We start from the raw sequence: 22,251 nt of genomic DNA on the forward strand, positions 1-22,251 counted from the left end.
CTGGCTCACTGACTAATGGTCTCTTCACTACTGATTAGCATACCATTACTCGACAAAACGATTTCCCCGAGAAGGTTTTTGCTGACTGCCTTATCGGTCGTAAATCAATGATCCCTTCTTTTGTAAACCGTTATCTATTGTGAAAAACTATTCTCCATTATGAATGAAGAAAAAAAAATTGCATCCGTGACATAGAAATGAACACATTTAAAATAATGTTAATACAAACACAAAACAATACATAGGTCTTTCCATTTTACTAGATTCACATGCACACAAATACAAATATCCCTTTCCATAAAAATATATATATCTATCACTGTAACCCACAAATTATAATACTGAAAATTACTCTAAAATGTCAAAAATTTTATTGAGTTTGGTGATCATTGTCAAAAATAATTATTAGTGAAAATAAAAATATTATATATTTTTTATTATAGACAAGCATAACCTTAGTATAATATATTAGACCTTAGTTACCTTAGTTTCTAATAATAGAATTTTTAAAAATCTTTTAATATTAGAAACATTTATTCTATTCAGCATCTCATGATATTCACCTCCCTATGTCAAAAGCAATACTTATAGTAATGGCAACTTATAGAATTCTAAAAAAGATGTGCCATGTTAATAATATGATTGCTGGTCAGTTTGTGATTTGGAAGAAAGTTCAATAAACTTAATCTATAAAGGAAATAGAAAATTACAAGTTGTTTGTGATGAATAGGATAAAATAATAGGAACTCACAAGAGATATGATAAGATCGGTTATAGAAATATCAAACAGTATGAAATCTTCACATGGCATGAAATTGTAAATTTGCATTTAATAATAGTAGAAAATGTACTTGTAATATAATACTTGTACTATACAGCACATACATACTATTTAATATAAGTATTATTTAATACTTATAATATACAGTAATATATATACCTGTTTTAAAACTGTCACACCGCATTCTACTACAATTCATATTTTGTAAATTATTTACAAAAATGATGTGAAAAAAGTGTATTAAATTTTTTCAAAATTATACTTATATACGTCTAAGTACTATTAGTAGTACTTAGGTACTACTAATTTTTAAAAAATATTTTAATAACAAAAATAATTTTCTTTTCTATACTGGTAAAGCAATAACATTTTTATCTTCTCTTTTTATTAATGAATAAAAATATTAATTGTTACATTATTAACACATTACTATTTCTTGGCTGTTTAAAGTTATTCTATATCAATCACAAAAACAGATCAACAAAGTTTATTTTTTTTAATGAACATTCATAAAAAAAAATTCTTCATTCTTAGATGTCGTTGAATGAAGAATGCTCAGAGAAGTTTCCTTTTTGCCTTGTCCTTAATATGTTTTAATTATTTCTTTAAAAAATTAGATCATTGATTGTTTCCTCATGGATGATAACACTATCTGTATGAAAATAATTACTTCACAGGATTAGAAAATCTGTAGTAACCAATAAAAAAATCATTCACTACATTGATTGAAATTATTTAATTAAAAGTATGGAAAAAACTCTTAAAAAGTGTCTTTCACCCAAACAACTCATATTAGTGACAATAGTAGTAGTAGTAGTAGTAATAATAGTAGTAGCAGCAGCAGCATAATAATAGTAGTATAATAGTAGTAGTAATGATGGTAAGATGTCTGATTCCCTTTGTGGTATTTTTTAGTGACCTAGAATAGGTCACAAGTCACTTAAAAATTGCATAACCATCACCAAGCAAAATAAGTATTTCCAGAAAGCTAAGTAAAGAAAATGAGGAGTAAAATACCTTCTTTATTGTTACCTTCTTCTATGAGATAAATATAATGATGCAAATCAGTATGCCAAGCCCACCCAAAGAAAAGGACATTCAAAAGGACAGCTTCAACGTAGAGATTGGGAGTTTACTGAGCATCATTAGTCTCCATGAAGGTTAATCAAACTGAAGTCTTATTTATCTAGATTATGCTTCGTATTAATATTTGAACTGATACTTTATGTATGTCGCATCCATAATACAGTCTGTTAGAGTACTGTAAAACAACAAATTAATATATTCCTCTCTGTTGTGAATCAATTCATCATGTACACTGTCTCAGCTCAGTAGCAGAAGAATTCTTAATAATAATTCAATATACTTGAACCTTCAGTATTTATTTAAATATATACATTTAATTTTCAATTAATATCTTCAGATTTCTATCATAGTCTGAGTCTCTTGAAATTTTCATGGATAGACAAATAGAAAGATTATCTGAATACTGTAGGAAAAAAGATAAAAATCTAATTTAATTTAGCAGAAATAAGAGAAATAAAAGCCATAAAACTAAAAAACCTTTGCAAGCAATATCACATGAAAGCTAAAATAAATAACGTGAAAGGTTGTCAAGCAACCCTACCAAAGTGAAAAAATAAATATTGAAAAAGATGTTCTTGGTTTAAATGACTTAGCCCAAGTATACATGCATAAACAAATACATTCACTGGTTTCCTTAGATGTGCTTGGTTTAATGAAATATATTACAAAAAATAACTTTTTACATGAAATGAAGTGTAGATCAAAATTAACAAATTTTTGAATGATATTAAATTATTTTTAAGGCAATCATTTTATATATATATTTATTTATTTATTTATATTGTATATACTGGTTGATCATTTGAAAAGTTACCACATTTATTATTCAACAGCTATCAGTCCCATTGTATTTCTGTTTGCAGGTATGTATACCATTTTTGGAGGAACCTTTTTAAAATTATTTTCAAAGGGGTAGAACCCACACTTTCTGCTCCACCTAACCCAACTCAAAAATTTTAAATGGCAATGCTAACACTTAACATTAATTGACAACCCAAAAAAAATTATGAATTTTAGTGAAAAGAAAATTAAAATCCGCCCACCCCTTTGCTCGGTAGCTATGAAAAACCTTCTTTTTTTTATTATTCATGTCGCAGAGAAATACTATTTACATACCCTCCTCACTTTCAGGGGAGTGTTGGTTCGGCTAGATGTTATTAAGAGCCTATGTGTGCCCACACCCTACCGACTAAAATTCCTACTTTACTGTTTCTCTCCACCATGAGCTGGTTTTGCAATTAAGTATAGCACAACCCCGGGGGTGCCAAAGCAGGGAGGCCCAGGAGTCCGATAGATTCACCACCCCCGCCCACCTACGCAAGCATGGACAGACAAGGGTTTCACTGAGGGCTGTCCCTCACCCCACACTCCGACTATTGATTACACTTCTGACTACTGCATTACGACCTAGAACTCCAATTGTACCTTGAAATTCATACCTACGTACTTGTATATCACTCAACACCTCATTTGGGATACTGGTACTACTCGTCGCTTGCTCAGGGATTACCAAAATTCCTCTGCTTCAACACCACCGCCCATCTGTGTAAACACAGACGAACGGCAGCTCCATGAGAGGCTGTCATTCAATCTTTCACCCCTTTGCATCCTGCACCTTTCTATGCAGCACTCTGTATACAAAGCTGGACAGAGAATTTATCACTGTCTGTTAGCATTACTCCAATAACACTGCTTATCTGACCAGTAATCACCATACATCCTCTTCTTTATCTTTCCCATCTAACGCATTGGAAAAACATATGTTCAGCTGTGTCCCTCTGACCACAATATTGGCACTCCGGATTATCTACCTTGTGTCTTCCAAACAGGTAGGCTCGGAATTGAGATGTGGCCGGTCAGGAATTGGGTGAGCCAATATTTCAGCTCACTAATTCCCCTCCCCATCCATGGGCCGATCTCACCTATTAAACACCGGGTCCATTCGCCTTTTCGTGAGGTGACCCACCTTGTCTGCCACTCTATTAACTCATGTTGTGCGTCTTCCTTATTCATCCCTTCATAAATTTTAACCCGAGCTCGAGCCATCTGCTATATTGGTAACACCCCAGTATTTACAAAGAATGATTCAGTTGACACCGAAGAATAAGCACATGCTATTCGTAAGGCTACTTTTCGTTGTACTCTATCTAAGTACCTCCTATTCCTCTCACTTCTAAGATCCCTGTGTCACACTGTCACACCATACAACAACATAGAACCAGATTTGAATACAGTTTCCTAATTAAGACCCACCATCCAGTAGTTGTTCTTAGTAGTTTATCTAGACTTTTTCTACCACTTGTTCAGCTTTGTACGAACCTCCTGTATGTAAAAAGTAAAGAACCTTCTCTGGTCTAGCCACATCCTCAGATATTTTGTATTTCCGACGAACTGGACATTCCTCAGTCACAATCGGAATTTGCCTTATAATTCGTCTCACTGTCATAGAGATCGCCACCTTTTTTTCATGCAAGAAAGAGTCCTGTACTCATCCATCTATTTACCATATTTAGTTTCTCATTTGATACAATCGCTACGTCCTCCTCCTTCTTTGCAGTGACCACTAGCACAAGGTCATCAACAAAAGCCATTGATTGCACTCCTTCTGGGTATTCTCAGCGCAACATCACATCGAGCGTAAGATTTCATAAAATGGGTACCAAAATTGAGAGTCCTGAGGCTCCCCACTTAAAACTTTGAATTCAATCTCACTACTGCCCATTTGGTATACCAAAAATATTTCTTGTATCTATGTATCATTCGTCTGAGATATGGCGATATATTGACCTTCTTCATAACTTTAAATACTGCTTTCCACCTCAGGGAATTAAAAGCATTATATACATCCTCTAATATGTCTACAGGAATTCGGTGCGTGCGCTACGTGCCCTTTGTCGCGTTATCAACCAATTTCATCACCTCCTTTACAGCATTCGTTGCTGATTTCCGTGATCGAAATCCAAATTGTCACTGTTTAATACCGCCTCTTTGTCCAATATACGCTCGCAACCTCGTCTCTAACATCCTTCTTAGTAATTTACAAAAATTATTTGTAACACAAATTGGTCTATAAGGAATTATAACTCCGACCTACCTGGTTTGTTTATTAAAGCCAGTCTTGATCTTTTCCATGAAGTCAGTATAAAATCGCCTCAGCATATTTTTCATTAATCCCAACATTGTAACAAGCGCTTCTTTCACCAGTATCCGAACGATTTCTACCGGAATGTCGTCCGGACCCGGACTCTTATGCAATTTCATTTTTCTGCCTGCAGTCTTTAATTCCTACATAGTGAACAACAGTATTTCTTCAGCCACTATTTCCTCTCTACATGGATCTGCTTGCTTCGGAAAGAGTACATCTACATATTCACGCACCTTGCCTTCTGGTATCACTGGCAATCGTCTACCTAGACTTCCGGAAACTAACTGGTACTCTCTTCCCCAAGGGGACTCTGTCGATGTTTTTGCAAAGGTCTTTCCAACACTTGTTCTTGGCTTTTTTTGGGCACTTGTACCAGGACTCCTGCCTTGCCACATTCTATAGTAACAATTTCTGTCAGTTTTTCAGGTTGTGTTACTTCAGCCACTTTCTTACAAATCACCTCAGAAAAACGAACATGCCCACGCCTCGAGGTAATAGTTCTACCAGGCTTAACCATTCTTGGTGTCGTTGTTACCTCATAAGTATTATGTAATGGTCCAACAGACTCTCTTCTTCTAATATTCTCCAATTAATTAGAGTAGTTGCATGATCAAAAAAAAAGAAAATCAAGTCAATTGCCGAGCTGGCTTCCCTGCAACTAAAAGTGGGTTCATCATTGTTCATACAAATCAACTTTAAAGCATTGATTATTTCCGCTAAACCTTGTCCCTCTAAGTTTCGCACAGTCCCCGCAAACTCTGGAGACTTAGCGTTAAAGTCGCCAGCCAAAATTATCTTTCTGCCTGTGAACCTTAGAATCTCATGCCCTAATTTATCAAGGAGAGCCACAAAACTGACAACTGTCGCATCCCCCAAGCCTGTCCAGATATAACCTTTTCCAGCTCCACATATTCGTACCGGAGTCCCTACTGAAGGAAAGCCAATTGCAACTGTCAAATTCTCGTTTCTTAACCATTCCGATCTAGAAGTCACTGATACATTAGGTTTCGCAGCAATTACAATGTCTACTCTATTTTGCGTAGCCAACTCCCAACACTTGTCATGTGCCTATCTGCTACAATTCATATTTAATTGTAGTAACTTCATTTCTAGAACGTACACATTCCGGTCCACTGACTCTCCGAACCACGTATCGTGCATGTCGTCGGGCCTTTGCACTGAGCGCTCTTATGGCCCGGTTTCGCACATTTGAAGCATAATTGATGCCATCTACTCCTTTGCAATCCGCTGAGACATGGCCCGAAGCCCGATAACCATAGCATCCGTCTTTAGATAATCTGGTATAGACACGATAATGTACCCAGTCTATCCATATGCAAGCCTCTGTTAACTCCATCGCTGCGCGATATGTCGTGACCGCTGTTACATTTTGGTTTCACCATAAGCAGGTCTTATCGACGAGATCTTAAACTCATCTTGCACCTCCGATTACCTGAGCTACTGCATCCTTAATTTCTTGCTCACTGGTCTCAATGTCAATATCTTTTAGATATACAATTGTTCTACGTCCGCCTCTGGTCTTCATATCGACCTGTAACTCTACCGCCTTCTTTCGTATGCATAAACCCTTCACCCCCTTAACTCCCCTTAACTCGTATGCATAATTCTTCATTATTCCCTTTCCTAAAGTACAACACTTCTCCAGCCTCTTCCCGGGTAACATTTTCTTTCATAGTCCTTAAGAGATCCACATATCCTCTGATATGGTCTGTCCTCTGCTTTGACTAGTTCGGCTGTCTTGTACAGGTGGAGTAGCACGCTTGGTCCACGGACTTTTGCTTTCCTGATTTACAACTTCTGACTTTGAAATCAAAACTCTTACTTGGTCTTCTCTGCTCTTTGTTAAATATACCAGTACTTTCCTAATGAAGTTCCCAAGTCTGCCTTCTGGTAGTATAAAAGTCGCTGCTTTAGTGGTTTCTAGTATTTTCTTTGTGGCTTTTAATATTAGAATTACTACATTTTTCTCTTCTTTAACTGATTCATAATAAGTAGTGTATCTACTGGTTGGATTTATAGCTTGCTCACGTCCTATGATAGCTGTATAATTTTTGACAATGTCTCCAGAGATCATTCCCGCGACACCACGAACAGGTTGATCTCTTCGTCCGGATTGACGCTTTAGGTCATAAAATCTAATTAATCTCCCTCATTGGGTATTTCCTCAACTTGAGAAACTCTAGAAACTATTTCCGCCGACCATCTTCTAACGGATAACGCCACCAAGTCCTCATCAGATAAGTCTGTGTTCAACTGAGCTCGCTAGACCCCTCACTTTGGGTCGCCTGTATAATCGTTGTCAGGGGTGGTGACAACTCCATCAGTCTTTTAACCCCTTTGTATATTCTACAAAGCTCCTTTTCATGTGTTGTATATTTCTACAGGCCTGCTCCTAAACTTTGTTTCAAATTAAACACTAAATTGAATTGAATTGAATTGTTTCAAATTGACTCAATTGTCGTAATTGAGTAATTAGTTCATCCATTGTCCCCACAATAAATTCCTGCTCTTCCAATGACATCTGTCCGCACCTCTTTTTTCCTTAAGAATATTCTTTCTTCACCTTTGAGCGTGAGGAGGTCTCGAACTACCAGGTTCCGCTGAATCCACCAGCGGAAATGATCTTCTTTCCAGCTTCTTTCCATTGTTGAACCAAACATCTAATCGAAAAACTAATGCACGGACCATCTTCAGCGGACCGTCTTCAGCACCAAATTCCGCTTAATTGGAATACTTGCCAAATTCGTGGGGGGCTTTCTTTCAGGGGGTCAAAGGGTCATGAAAATTACACCCAAATCCGTGGTCGGTTTTGAGGGTTAAGGGGAGTCAGGAAGGACCCAGGTTGCAAAGATCCCAGGGGGTTTTAAGTTAGGAGTTATGGGAAGGGAGCTAGGATGGAAAAAAGAATCCCCTTATAAACTGCCTCAACACTCAATTGTTTGCTCACCTTATATGAAAAATAAATTGAAATTCTTCTAAGTGGTTGTTTACTTCACTGTCTTGTTATAACTCGCAGAGCAATAAATTAGTCAATAGTGAACCTTGTCAACCACAAAAAGATCAATCCACAAAAATCTCAAATAAAAAGTTAGTCCGTTGTCCAAACTCTTCAAAACTTCACAAACACATCCATTAATAATTAACCGAAACTTTCCAAATGTCCAAATCAACAAAAACCTAGAAAAAACCAACCAAAAACGCAAAAAACCATGGAGTGTTCGACAGCACGAATTCACTACTCAATGTCTCTTACTCAACAACCATAAATAACCATTTTATAACAAGCATAACATCACACTCTTTTTCATTACAAAGACTTTTTTAAAACTGTAAAAGTTTTACCTTTCCCTCACATATTTCTGATGCAATTCATAAGTGCACCCATTATAATTCCAAAAGTCAGTAACTATGCTTCTAAAGTAAGATTATAATGTTAACATTATTAAAATTGAAGATTAGTATAAAAGTAATAAGATAAATTAATATGGATAAACCTACAGCTTTAAATTTTAGGAAAGTAAATTTTAAGGTAAAACTGATGTTACTTTAAAAAACTAATTCAAGAATTTATTTCAGTAGATTATAAATGTGATCATTGATTTTAAATTGACCTTAAGAGTAATCATATTCAGTTCTATAGAATAATTTATCTTAACTCTTTTATTTATTATTCAGTAATAAATTCATTAACTACAGACCTTTTAAAAACCATCTACTTCTTTGATGAACAGGCAATTATTTTTTCAAGATGCTTATATGAAAATGTTTCATATAAGCATGAATTTCATTTCATATTTTCAATGAAAATATGCATAAATAGATTGACTCTATCAAAAAATGTTGGGATTATTCTAAAATTCAGAATGCAATGAAACAGCAAAAAATAAATTGTATTTGATTTGCTGTCAAACATACATGTTTTGTGTCTATTTATACTGGAAAGTGTATCTTTCATACATCTGAATAAATAATCTTTTGAAAGAAAATATATCATAAGATGTTACAATAACTAAAATAAAATAAGTCCTTGAGGTTATCTTACATAACCAACGAACAGAAATACTGAAAATATATTTCTCTATGATTTTGACCTAAAATACAATTGTAATTAAATCAGTTTTACAAATTAAATTTCAATATTCTTTGTACACAAAAATCTATTCTACAGAAGAAATATTAAAAGATCTAGATGATAACTTAAAGACTTATGGTACTATTAGTCATATTCATATTGTAAAAAAAAACAACAAGGAATTAGTCACTTCTTAGTTTTGTTTGCATATACAATAAAATTTTATATATATATTTTTTTTTTATATATAAAAACGTTAAAGAAAAATTTAAATAATCTATAGAAACATTTTATAAAACTAGAAATCAGAAAATTAAATAAGGAAATTTATTCTAAGTAAATAAATAGATATTTTGTTCAACTAGTATGTAATAATTTGTTATAAATATTCATCAATAATGAGATGTGATATTCCATTTAAAACAAAAGAAGATGCCCCACAATAAGTACAACATTATAATTTTTCATTCTACCATCTCATTTACTTAGTAATCTAATAACAGAACATTTTAATGTAATCACCTACTCTTTATTAAATTAAAGATCTCATTTTTATCGCCACCTTGGCTTGACATCTTTTTATCTTTCTCTAATTATCTAACTTTATCTAACTATCTGTGCTCAGGGAATGATTATACACTTAAAAATCAAAATTACCAAGCAAATGGCAACTGGATATGATAATGATAGAATTTACTCAAAAAATTATAATTTATATATACCGAGTGTTTATTAAAAGTGTTCCAAGAATTCAGGGGATGGTCCCCACATCAAAATACCTTATATCAGCTCTTTATCAGTTGCCCTATTAAGAAAAACCTTTATATCAACAGATGACTTTGTATAAAGCTACCTGCAAATTCTGCTTCATATTCAATGGCTGAAAGAAAATTATATACTCCATCAATCATGATTTTTTTATTTATTTTGGTTCTTTTCAGTTCCTTTAAGACTGTTGATAATCTAACTGTTGCTGTTCCAAAATACTTCTGTATTTATTTATTCATTAATGTATTTATGGGTTTTATGGTCAAGACTCATTTTTTAGGACTCACATTTTATTATAGTTAATGTATTGTTTTATCATCATTAACAATTGAATGCCAAGTAAGAAAGAAGGCATCATAACTTTAGTTTATAAAAACTGCTATCTAATTCTGTATATTTAATATTTCTTACTAGCATTAGTAAGAAATTTTATTAAAAAGTAATGATAAAAAAAGCATAATTAACACAGGTAAGTAAAATGAATGAAGTGGACAGATGAGAAGAGACAATTAACTAGGTGTGTAGACTATTTCTATTTGTATGCAAATAAACTAGTAAATGTACATAAAGCAACTGACATCTGTTTTTCATATACAAAGGCAATAAAAAAATACATAGTCTTTAATAATGCTGTTATGATTTGGTATGTTGCTGAATATTCCACATTAATATATGTGGTAATAAATACACCAGTTATAAATAAATGATTTAAGTTTCTAATAAATTTGAGTAAAAAGAAATAATAGAAGAAAATAAATAAATAAAAACATGTCTTTATTTCAGGCTTTATAATTTAATAGCATACACCAATATACGCATGATTATTAATCAGATTATAACATAACTTAATTATATAAATTAGTAAATAAAAATATGAATTATAGTCAATACACATTAGATGCCATCTGAAAAGTCAACTTTAAAAATTAAATATATACATAGAAATATAAAAATAGAATAATTGTATATAATTACAACATAGATTACTTTATCATAATATAACTATAGAAAATGTTCAATGTTAGAGGGGAGTTTTTTGGCAATATTTTATGACAGAAAAGAATTTTTTGAAACATTTTCAAACTTCTTGATATGCTTAAATATATAAGTTTAATAACTTGATACCTTCAAATTATTTGTTTTTTTACAAAACAGTTGAAATTAATTACTCTATTATTTTTTAACTTTAAGTTTTTGTTAAACATGTTGTCTATGTTGTCAAATTTAATATTTTTAATAAAACTCTCCTATTAACATAACAAAATACTTAATATAGAACTTACCATTTTTTTAAAATTTTACATTAAATGAATGAAATAATAATTTTAATGTGGACACTATATGACTTCCTTTTATGCCTATTAAATTACATATACACATATTTTTAAAATGAAAAGTACATAAAGTTTTATTTCATTAATAACTTCTGATATATTTTTATTTTTTTTATTGTTATTATAGAATTATTTATTTTTATAACAGAGGCTAATAATTATTAATAAATCAAAAAAGTTAAAAATAAGGAGATGAAGTCAAATTCAAACCGATGTGCCTTCCTCTTGTAAGATCCAAATAATTCATTAATTAAAATTTTATTTGGTTGTAACTCTGGAACTAATGAAAATAAGTACCCCTTATGATGTATCGTTGAAAAGCTCTCAATGAGGGCTTATTACTCCAGTTAAGAAAAAGTTTAAGATCAAATTTTTTTGGATTTTGGGATTTTTTGGACACTTTTGGTCCAGTCGATTGCAATCAAAAGGGAAGGTGCACAATTAGATGTTTTAAAAGTTCTAAATCCAAAATTTCAACATCCTATGACTAATCGTTTTTGAGTTATGTGAGACACATACGTACATGGATTCAGACGTCACACCGAAACTAGTCAAATTGGATTCGGGGATGGTGAAAATGAATATTTCTGTTGAAATCTGAAAACCAAAATTTTTTGCAATCACAATACTTCCTTTACTTCATATAAGGAAGTAAAATGTATGTGTTCTCTTAAACATGTGTGAGAAATATTGTATTTATGAGTATAAACATAAACATTTTAAAATTATTAATTATTTAAATTGGCTTACCTGTTTTAAAAGTTATATTAATTGTAACCAGTATTTGTAACATTTTAACCATTGGATTTCATCTAAATCTGGACCTATTGGAGAAATGTGATTGAAGAGCGTTCTGTGAGTGTTCATGTACAAAAAGTAGATGTAAAAGAGTGTGATGTAATTCTGAATGTTGAAGATATTACAGAACTTACTGTTCAGTATTATCAAAATATACACAAAGAAATGGATGCAGGTCTTGAATATAATCCAATATTAATTGATGATGTAGATAATAAATTTACTAACCTTGATATTAAGCTTAGTAATTAAAATAAATTACAGTGAAATGTGACCAAGATGATAGAGAGATATTTTAAAAAAATAAAAAAATTGTATGACATCTAACATGATCATTTTTATTGGCCACAAATTTCATCTGCTACTACTAATTTGATAATTTAAAATTTGAGAAGCAATATTTACATCCTACTACTCCTGACCAATGGAAGCAATATATGATCTCAAAAAATGAAAGAAACAATCAAAAAAAAAAAAAAATGAAAAACTATCTGAAAACAACAAAGATGAGAATCTAATATTTGAAAAAGAGAAATAAAGAAAGTTTCTGAACATGAACGTGATTTTGAGTTTGAAGTAGAAAACAATGTTGTTGAACAATCCTCTCATCAGTCAACAAACTGTGAAGTGTTTGTTAACCCTACACCTGAGTAAGAAATTTTGCAATCCACAAAAGACCATGAGAAATTTCAATCCAAAATAGAAAAATATTATTGCTGATAATAATCATATAATTGCTACATTGACAATGAACGTTACCTTGATTTAATTATGCTTATAATGAGTGAAAAGGGATTTATAAAATGTGCATTCTACATTAATAAGATGATAAGAGGAAGCGACCTAAAAAATTTCATGTAGTCTAGAACATGTTATCAAAAAACATTTCAGTCTCTTGAGACCAATAAAGAGCTTTTATTTGTTCCTGAAATTGACAAACAATTTTTTCTTATTATAAGCTTTTTTTTTAATTCATTGTGTTTTTAAGATAATTTAAAATTTTTTGGTTGTTTTTTACCTGGGCAGATATTTAAATTAATTAATTTTTGTCTTAAATAAATTTTGACTTGCAGTAAAAAATTGAATAAATCACTGTTTAAAAGAACTTAAATAGATGGTCTACTTAAGTCTGAATATGCTTTTAATTTTTTTTTTTAGAATTTGATGAAATATCTGAGGTTTTTAAAAAAAAATTCAAATTAATTCAATAACTAGGTTAGATACTGTATGAAGGTTTAATTATTTAATAAAGCGTTAACAGACTTTCTTTGTAATTTTTTTTCTTGAAATTTGTAACATTTTTTCTTGTTTTATTAATGCAGCAGATTTATTTGGTGTTGTACATCCTTACTTCATATTTTCATTAAATGTTTAGGTTTTAATGCAGTACTTTTATTACATTTTAATATTGTTTTCATAAGATTATACAATCATCTTTTTTTATTAGACTAATGTAAAAAGATTTTAATCACATAATTAATGCGTAATCATTTATTTTATTTTGTTTAAAAAGAAATGATGTTAAAGATTATTTTTAAAATTTTCATGTATGTTACTTATAGTTTACCTATAATAACCTGATATTGTTCTATTTATTACTTGATGTACATATTACCCTGCCTATAACTAAAACACAATTAGGTTCTATAATAGATAAATATAGCTTTATAGAATATGGAGGAAAATTCTAAGAATAAAGCCTCTGCATCAATCTCAGTAGCCTCTGTAGTCTGGGTAACTTCTTATTGGAGGAACAAATGGTTATTCACTAATTCACTTAAAGTTACTCACTGAAGCATTTACTTTGGTCAAAATTATAATATAATTATAATATAATATAATTTTGTCATAATTATAATTATGACAAAAGAAGTTGCAAGGCAAGTAAAAGAGTTGTTAGTTAATAATATCGAAAGGCTAAAAATTTATATCCAAAGTTATTTATTAAAAATAAAAAAATAAATTAAAAATATAAAATATATTTCCAGGGTAACCCATGCAACCCCAGCTGGAACATATGCTCATTCATCAAACAGAGACTGGGAGTCTGATAAAAATATGCGGGAATCAAGACAGAATTTATCAATGTGCAAAGATATAGCAGCACAACTAATACAAGAAATACCTGGTCGTCATATTAATGTGAGTACTAAAATATTTTCTTTGAGAAAAACCTTTTCATTTTAAAATAAAATCGCAAGTTAATTATTTAATTTTAATTAGAATTGTATAATTGAAGATATATTTATAAATACATGAAATTTCAAGAAGTATGTCACTACTTGAAAGAGGTAATAAAATATATTTCTATAATACTGTACTTTCTACTGTATCAGCTATTCACCAATATCGTCAACTTCGTAAGGTGTTTTATATGGCCACTGGATGTTTGGCAACTCATGATTATTAATTTTACCTACATTTTAAAATTTGTTCAATATCTTGTGTTATGTTGGTGTTCAGATTTCTTATTAGAGACATGGATTTCTATCTGCTACTTTATCTTCTGGGTACTTCTACTTTTTCAACTTGTAAAAAAAAACTTTTTCTAGCTTCCAATTTGATCTTCGTCTGATTCTTTCTCATAAATGGCCATGAAATGTACAATAAGTATATATATATAAATTTTTTTTTAAAGATGATTAAAGCAAAATAGATGTAAAAAATTAATGTTTATCTAAGTATTTGAAATCCACTACCAGGATTTTTTTGGGGATTTATTACATTTATTTTTTCAAAAGTTTAATCACACTTCAGTATGCTGATCTATAAATTATTTTTGCCCTCTTAATCCCAAATTAATTAACTCAACTTGTTAGTATAAAAAAGAATTTTATGAAACAAGTTATTTGACCTATGAAAATCAAATACCCCTATAAATTAAAACCAAATTTGGTTGGTTTTAACTCTAATGTTTTTTTGATTTACAACTCATACAACTGATTCATTCCTTCCACTTTGAATTAGAAGACTTTAACTGAACATATTTTGATTAAATAAAATACTTCAGATTTAATAAACTATTTTTGGCAGTGCCTTTTCCTGGTAAGTAAAAATTCATTAATTTTTTTTTTACGAAAATAATGCATTTAATACATAATACATTTCGAAGAAGGAGAATTATTTAGTACTTTATTCTCTCAACAAAACTGATATACTACTATGGGTAATAAATCTATTGATCAAACTGAATTAATGAAAGTTTGCACAGTTCGTACAGCCATAAATAATATTGCAAAACTGAAACTAACACTTAAATCTTTGTTCAGCCACAAAGTGTTAAATTATATTAACAGATCAGCTAAATAAAATATTGTTACATGCATACGTATAATAAAATTCACAAAATACAACTTTTGTATTTGTGGAACTTGAGCTGATCATAAATAAGTTTATATTTATTATGATTTGTAATATTAACATGATAACACATTTGTTCGTACAATTTCTGTATGTCAGTTGTCATGGTGTTAACACTTAATTGTGAATATTTTTTCATTAAAACTATCAGAACATGATTTTATGATTTAGGTGATTTTAGGAGGTGGTCGAGTAAAATTTAGAGACAATAAATTGAAAAGTGAAGAAGGTAAACCTGGTCAACGTAAAGATGGAGCTGATCTTATTAAAGAATGGATAAAAGACAAAGAGGCTCTTGGTGTCGAACATGAATACGTGTGGAACAGAGATGGGCTTAATAAAGTAGACAAAAATAAAACCAGTTTTTTGCTTGGTAAGTTATTACAAAAGTTGTTTTTAATTTATTTTAATAGAAAAATCAGTCTTATGTAAAAATAGTTTTTAAATATTATGTTTACCTCTTGCACTGCCTCATTAAAATCTCAAGAAACATAAAATTTATATTAGTGTGATGTTGCTTTTCATGTTTCATGAGATTGAATTGTGTAAACTTTAATGTTTTAGGCTTAATAATGTTATATACTTAATAATATAATATGAATGATTAGAGTATTGTACTGTACTGTAAATAGAACAGTCACTGTCACATTGTCAGTGTTGTACTGATTAAGAACAGCTTTTACATTAATAATATAAATTAAACAATACTCTGTAGTAGTATTTCTATAAAATAAAATTGCGAATTGTATGGTGTGCTTTCAATTTTATTTACACTGGCCTGAATCCAATCAGTAGATGAATAAGAGCAAGTTATCCTTATGATTCAAAATTTCAATGTCAGTAAAAATATTTCAATACTGCTATCATAATAGTTGGAAAGCACTTTTTGTCTCACCATTAGAATTTTAAGAAATTGACCTCATATTGTTTAAATACAATGCATCCAAAGATGCATTAAAATTTTTTCTCATATTAACTTAAATAGAATTAAACATTTAGAACCTTTATAATAAAATAAGTAAATCTTACAAATATTGTATGCTTTTAGTGTCAAGAATTATGTAAAAAAAAAATTAATATATATATATATATATTACTTTTTAATCCAACTGTACCTGCATAAAAGCTTTTCAGAAACGTAAACAAAACTGTTACAACAAAATTCTTCGGTTATATCAGTGACACATCTAATGGATTAACTCCTTAAACATGAAGAATGAAGATAATGAAGTAAAAATAAAATGACAATAGGCAAGCTATGTTTGTGTAATCAATCCTTATAGATCACTTTAGATAAACAAGTCTGGAAGCAGTTTCACTGCATAGGTGTTATCATTTAGTTTGGCTACTGACCATATTAACTGATAATATTTTATATCTTCATATTAAAAAAAATAAATAATTCAAAGCATCAAACTGTGTTGTTTCTTACATCAGAGTAAAGCTGATTATTCTTTTAAACTTTGATCACTTTTATTGCGAAAAGCTTTTAGTGAGCATGATATGTACTTTTTTTAGAATACTAGAGTAATAAAGTAACCTTAAAATATAAACAATTTAAGAACAGTTGCATGCAATTTGCTCTCAAAGTCATATTTAAGTGATTTAGTAAGTTTAGTGATATAAGTCGTAGTAAATTTTATGAATTGTTATTTTTATTTATCCTAAAAATCTTATGGAAATCATCCTTTTCAATATCTAAAGAAAAACCTCAAAGATAATTTTTAGAAAATATTTTACAAACTGCTGAAGTAAAAAGTTTTGTAAATAACCATACATTTTTTGAACTTGTGTATCTTTTCTTCAAGTGCTGTAAATTTAAAGTTTAAAAATTCTGAAATTCTGACAAAGAGAAGTGAAATCACTTTGATTTCACTTATACTTCACAATGTATTTTATTTCATTACATTTTGAAATAAAAGCTATTTTGTTTTTGTTCTTATGTTTTGTGTCAAAATTTATCTAAAAAAGAAATTAAAATTCTAAAAATCCAACAGAACGAATACAGTTCAAAGTAGATAAACATAAATTCTAATATAGTTAAAATCAAATTTATTTCTGAAATAATGTAATTCAAAATCTTAATCTTCACTTTGCAGAAAATTTATTTAATGCAATATTATTAGGTTTCAGATTAATGATACAATTGAAGAGAACACCTGATTGAGCTAAAAAAATGTATTATTCAATGCTGAATCTTTTCTTATTTAATATATAAGTAGACAAGAGATAGAAACATTTGCATACATGCATATGCACAAAATATGAAATTTTATACATATTTTTGTATTTATACATTTTGGGGTAAATACTAACCCACATAAAATTTTATTGCTTTGGAAAGAGAATTTTGTGGAATTTTCAGGCCTCAAACAAATTGGCAAACCTAAATGGTACATCTTTAAATTTCATTCAACCATTAATGTGTTATAATTTTTTTTTTTGTGGGCGAAATAATTCTATGTTTGCTTCATTGATTTTATATATTTTAATTTAATGTTCTAGAGAAAAATATAATTTCTATATCCTAATGATAAGGAGAGAATGGAAAAAGCATGTGCACATGCTTTTTCCATTAGTGAGTGTTTTATCAAATATAAAAATTAGCAAATGTACTACTTTACTCTATTGCACTTTCATATTGTCAAATTAAGAACCTGAAGAAATTTATTTTTTAATTCCCTATTCATTTCATTCACATGATATTTGCACCTCAAGAACACCAGGAGGGTTTAGAATTAGTTAAATAAAATGCTTAAGATTATTTTATCCAATTCAAGAAATTAAACTCAGTTTTTTCAATCTAGCATGTTTTTACCTTTTATTGTAGACTTGGTATTAATACATAATGTATTAATAAATACTTTTCCAAATGTTGGATATCATTCTTTTTAATACTTAACAGCATTACAAATCCTAAAAATATAATGGTTTTATGTCAATATATTTAAATCTTTCAAAATTATACTGCAGTAATCCAGTGATGTCAATCTTTTGATAATACAAATCGCTGCCCTCTTTTATTAAAAAACATACTCATGACAGTATCTATCATGTTACTGAATTAAGCCATAAGAAAGCTTAACCAGAAAAAATGGATAATTAGTAACTTTTAAAAGTGAAAATGTTCAACTTGACTGTACTGCTTAACTTATTATTAATATGCTCTGTCCAGGTGAAGCCAAATCAATATTGCAGCTACAGAATTTTGTTTCTGTTACCTACTTTAATTTGTAAAATGAAAAGAAAATAAAAAATTGAATTTGCAGAAGTACAGGATAAAATTTATAGAACCAGATTAGTGAATAAAAGGCAAATAGACCTCATATACCAGTCTCAAAGTGACTATAATAACTCTTTCTGTTCGAAAGAGTAATGTCTTAATTTTAGACCAAATTTTATCACTAACAGTGATACATCAGATTATTAACTACACTTTCTACTTCTTTGACAAATGAAAATAAGGTAAGAAAATTAAGGTATTTACAGCATTATTTTTTCTTAAAACTTTTTTTGTTACTTTCAGGTCTTTTTTCTGAAGGACATATGGATTATGCATTGAAAGCAAATAAAGATTTTCAGCCTTCTTTGAGTGAAATGACAGAAGCTGCTATTCAAATTCTTTCTCGTAATGAAGAAGGGTACTTCTTACTAGTAGAAGGTGGTAGAATAGATCATGCACATCATGATTCACAGGTAGATAATTTCATATACTGTACTAAACAATTTGTTTTTGACAAACAATTTAGGAGATCTTCTTAAAAACATTTTGTCATTCTTTTCTTCATTAGGCATCTTTGTAAAATCATCTTTATGAAATGTTTGTGCTATGTAAAATATTTTGATTATATTTATATAATTCATTCAAAACATAATTCTTTTATCATATCAGTGATATTTTGATGTATATTATATTGTTTATGGGATAAAAATCATGAATAATGTTGTATTTTTTATACTGTCCATAAACAGATGGGTTAAATCAACAGACCTGAAAATTAACCCATTTACACTTTCATGTGAAAATTACATTTATTTTATATCCATTGAAAGGTACTGGTTTTGTAATTATTTATATAGTTAGGAGGCTTCAAATCATTTTTAAGCACAATAGGAAATAAAATAAAAAATAATGAATTCAAGGTTTAGTCCCCGCCCAGCTTATAAAGGAGATATTTATGCCATTTTTGTGATTGACTTCTGACACATAACAAGCCATGTACAATTGTTATGATTATGAAACCAAATAAGCAATAACAAATGAAATTATATTTACAAGTACATAAAATGATTAATAAGAATAATATCAGAATTTTTTTAATTTATTCCATTGTAATATGACTAAGTATAATTTTAAATAATTTGTCACAAAACCACATAAATAAATTTAAAAATAAAGATAATCATTTATTGATAGTCATTGATCATTGATTGACCAGTGATAAAATATAATTAAAAAAATTAATAATTAAAAACAATATGGTCACTCAGTACATAGAATTGTGTTTTCAGAAGACCTTTTAGGAGCTATTTGACAATTCCTTATCAGTCTTATTGCGAGAATAGCTACTTGCAACATCAGTGGCAAGCAATTGCAGTACATCTTCATAAAGAACTTCTGAAGGTACATTTCCATATATTTAATATTCATGTGAATTAATTACTTAGAAATTAATACTAAGTTAATAAGTTATTAACAGCTGTAATTAGTTAATTCTTAGTCCTTATTCTCTTTATGAGAGAATTTATTGTTACATTTTTTCTTATTATCTGATGGATCTTTCAAACAGTAACTACAGTAGTTTCTTTTTAAATCATGAAGTGTAGCTGATTTGACCTCAAATAAGGGTAGATAGAATGGTTTCTTACACAAAATGATTATAATTTCTGTGCCATTTACAGAGACGGTACTGTCCACCATCGCCTCAATCCATAATCAAAGCCTATGTGCATTGTCTATTGAGTGTGTTCATTTAATAAGTTTTCTATTTTTTTCTTTTAGCAAGTTCTTTACAGCTCTAGCTATCTCTGAAATCCTTTTGCCACTGTTTCATATCTATCTATCTACCATTTACCCTTCTAAGTTCCTGGCATCCATATCACTATTCTTACTTGTTCTATAATTCAGCTAGAGTACCATATTTCATTTCTTCCACATAGGTGGGTTCAAGGTCAATATAATTTTTTAATAGTTTTCATCCCTTCCTTTTGTATATGTCCATACCATCCATGGAACCTTTTCTCAATTTCATCAGTTGTTACAACTTATTTTCCTATATTTTTTTTTTTATTTCAATTTCTTGATCTATTTACCTGGTATTTATTTTATCATGGTTTTTTTATGGCTGTTTCTAATATTCTTCAACCAAAAATTCATTCCTCTCAGTTGCTCAGACTTATCAAGGCTTCACTACGTATACTCAATGTTGTGTTGCTTTCCTTCAGCAAATGACAAGAACTATATGTGTGTGTATATATATATATATATATATATATATATATATATATATATATATACTTTTCTTTTGCAAAGTGTCTTCTATCAATATTTTAAATAAAGTTTGTGAAAGCAACATCTTATGCAGTCTTTATTTGTGCCAAACAGTGTAACAGTGTTGATAATTATTTTTTTGTTTGTTTCATATTTAAAATTATTTTTATTTATAGCTTGAATAAAATAATGCAAACCTAGAAAAAATTAATTGTCATTAGATATTCAACAATAACAACAAAAATAAAACATAGTATTTATTTTAATCACATGCTAAATTACTTTTAAAAATGATCCAGAACTTGTATAAAAAAAAATCCATGAGCAACAGTGAAAATACCATACACAATATAATATATTAATTTTGTTGACCACCAAGATGAAATAAGTTTTACACTTTTATAACATGATAATATGTTTATGATTGACTTTCTAAGTGCCAAAAAATATAAATTGGGAATTGTAAATGTCAATACTACTGAGAAAGAACTAAATTATAGGCTTCACAATATTTTCTACAATTACATTTCCAGATAATCAAATAGTGAAATGCATATATTTTTTTATAAAAAAAAAACTTTGTTAAAATACTATGTACTAGAATAAATTAAACATCTAATCACTGAAATGTAACTATAACTAAGCAAAAATGGTACTTTGTATAATGCAATTCCTGAGCTTCCTTGCAGTTATTTGATTTTTTTATCTATTTCTTTTTAGTTTATCCTCTCATTAAAAGAAAAATGGTATTTATCCGGCTAAATAATAAAAAAGTGTTAAATCTGATAATGTCTAGACTTTATTTAAAAAGAAAAAACAGTTTTTTTGAGAAATGTATGCAATTATATTTCAGGCTCATCGTGCTCTCGATGAGACAGTAAAACTATCGCAAGCTGTTGAAACAGCTGTTAACATGACAGATATTAATGATACATTGATTGTTGTAACTGCTGATCATGCTCATACTATGAGTCATAGTGGATATCCAGATAGAGGAAGTAATATTTTGGGTATAGCTGCTACATCAGATGTTGATAGACTTCCATTTCCAATTCTGAGTTATGCTAATGGCCCTGGTTACCGTCCGAGTGGTAAAAGTGGTAAACGTCACAACTACTGGGAAGATGATTTAGGTTTGTTAATTTTTATATCTTTTCAAATTTATTTTTATTCATACTGAATTAAAACTTAGTCTAATTGTATTTATTTAAAATTATTGAAAATATAAGTCAGTACTTCTCAGATTTTAGTAATTCTTTTTTTTATTAGGGACTTTAACAACACTAGTATAATATTTGAAGCTATAAGAACGATTTTTCAGATTTAACTGAAACATTTAAACAAAGTTGAAACACCAAGTGAATATTGCATGGTCTTCCTGGTATACTAGAAACA

The 22,251-nt window shown here is 29.5% G+C and overlaps 1 protein-coding gene across 1 annotated transcript in view; it reads left to right on the top strand.

Annotated features, from left to right (window-relative positions):
- LOC142320753 (membrane-bound alkaline phosphatase-like) overlaps nt 1-22,251 on the top strand; it is a 167,051-nt gene that overhangs the window by 137,994 nt on the left and 6,806 nt on the right. Inside the window, exons 5-8 of the mRNA XM_075358748.1 lie at nt 13,994-14,147; nt 15,537-15,738; nt 18,892-19,061; nt 21,710-21,989. Coding sequence (XP_075214863.1) covers nt 13,994-14,147; nt 15,537-15,738; nt 18,892-19,061; nt 21,710-21,989 — 806 coding nt within the window. The remainder of the gene's footprint in view (nt 1-13,993; nt 14,148-15,536; nt 15,739-18,891; nt 19,062-21,709; nt 21,990-22,251) is intronic.

Source organism: Lycorma delicatula, chromosome 1 (genome assembly GCF_047948215.1).
Source record: "Lycorma delicatula isolate Av1 chromosome 1, ASM4794821v1, whole genome shotgun sequence".
Classification (NCBI taxonomy): domain Eukaryota; kingdom Metazoa; phylum Arthropoda; class Insecta; order Hemiptera; family Fulgoridae; genus Lycorma; species Lycorma delicatula.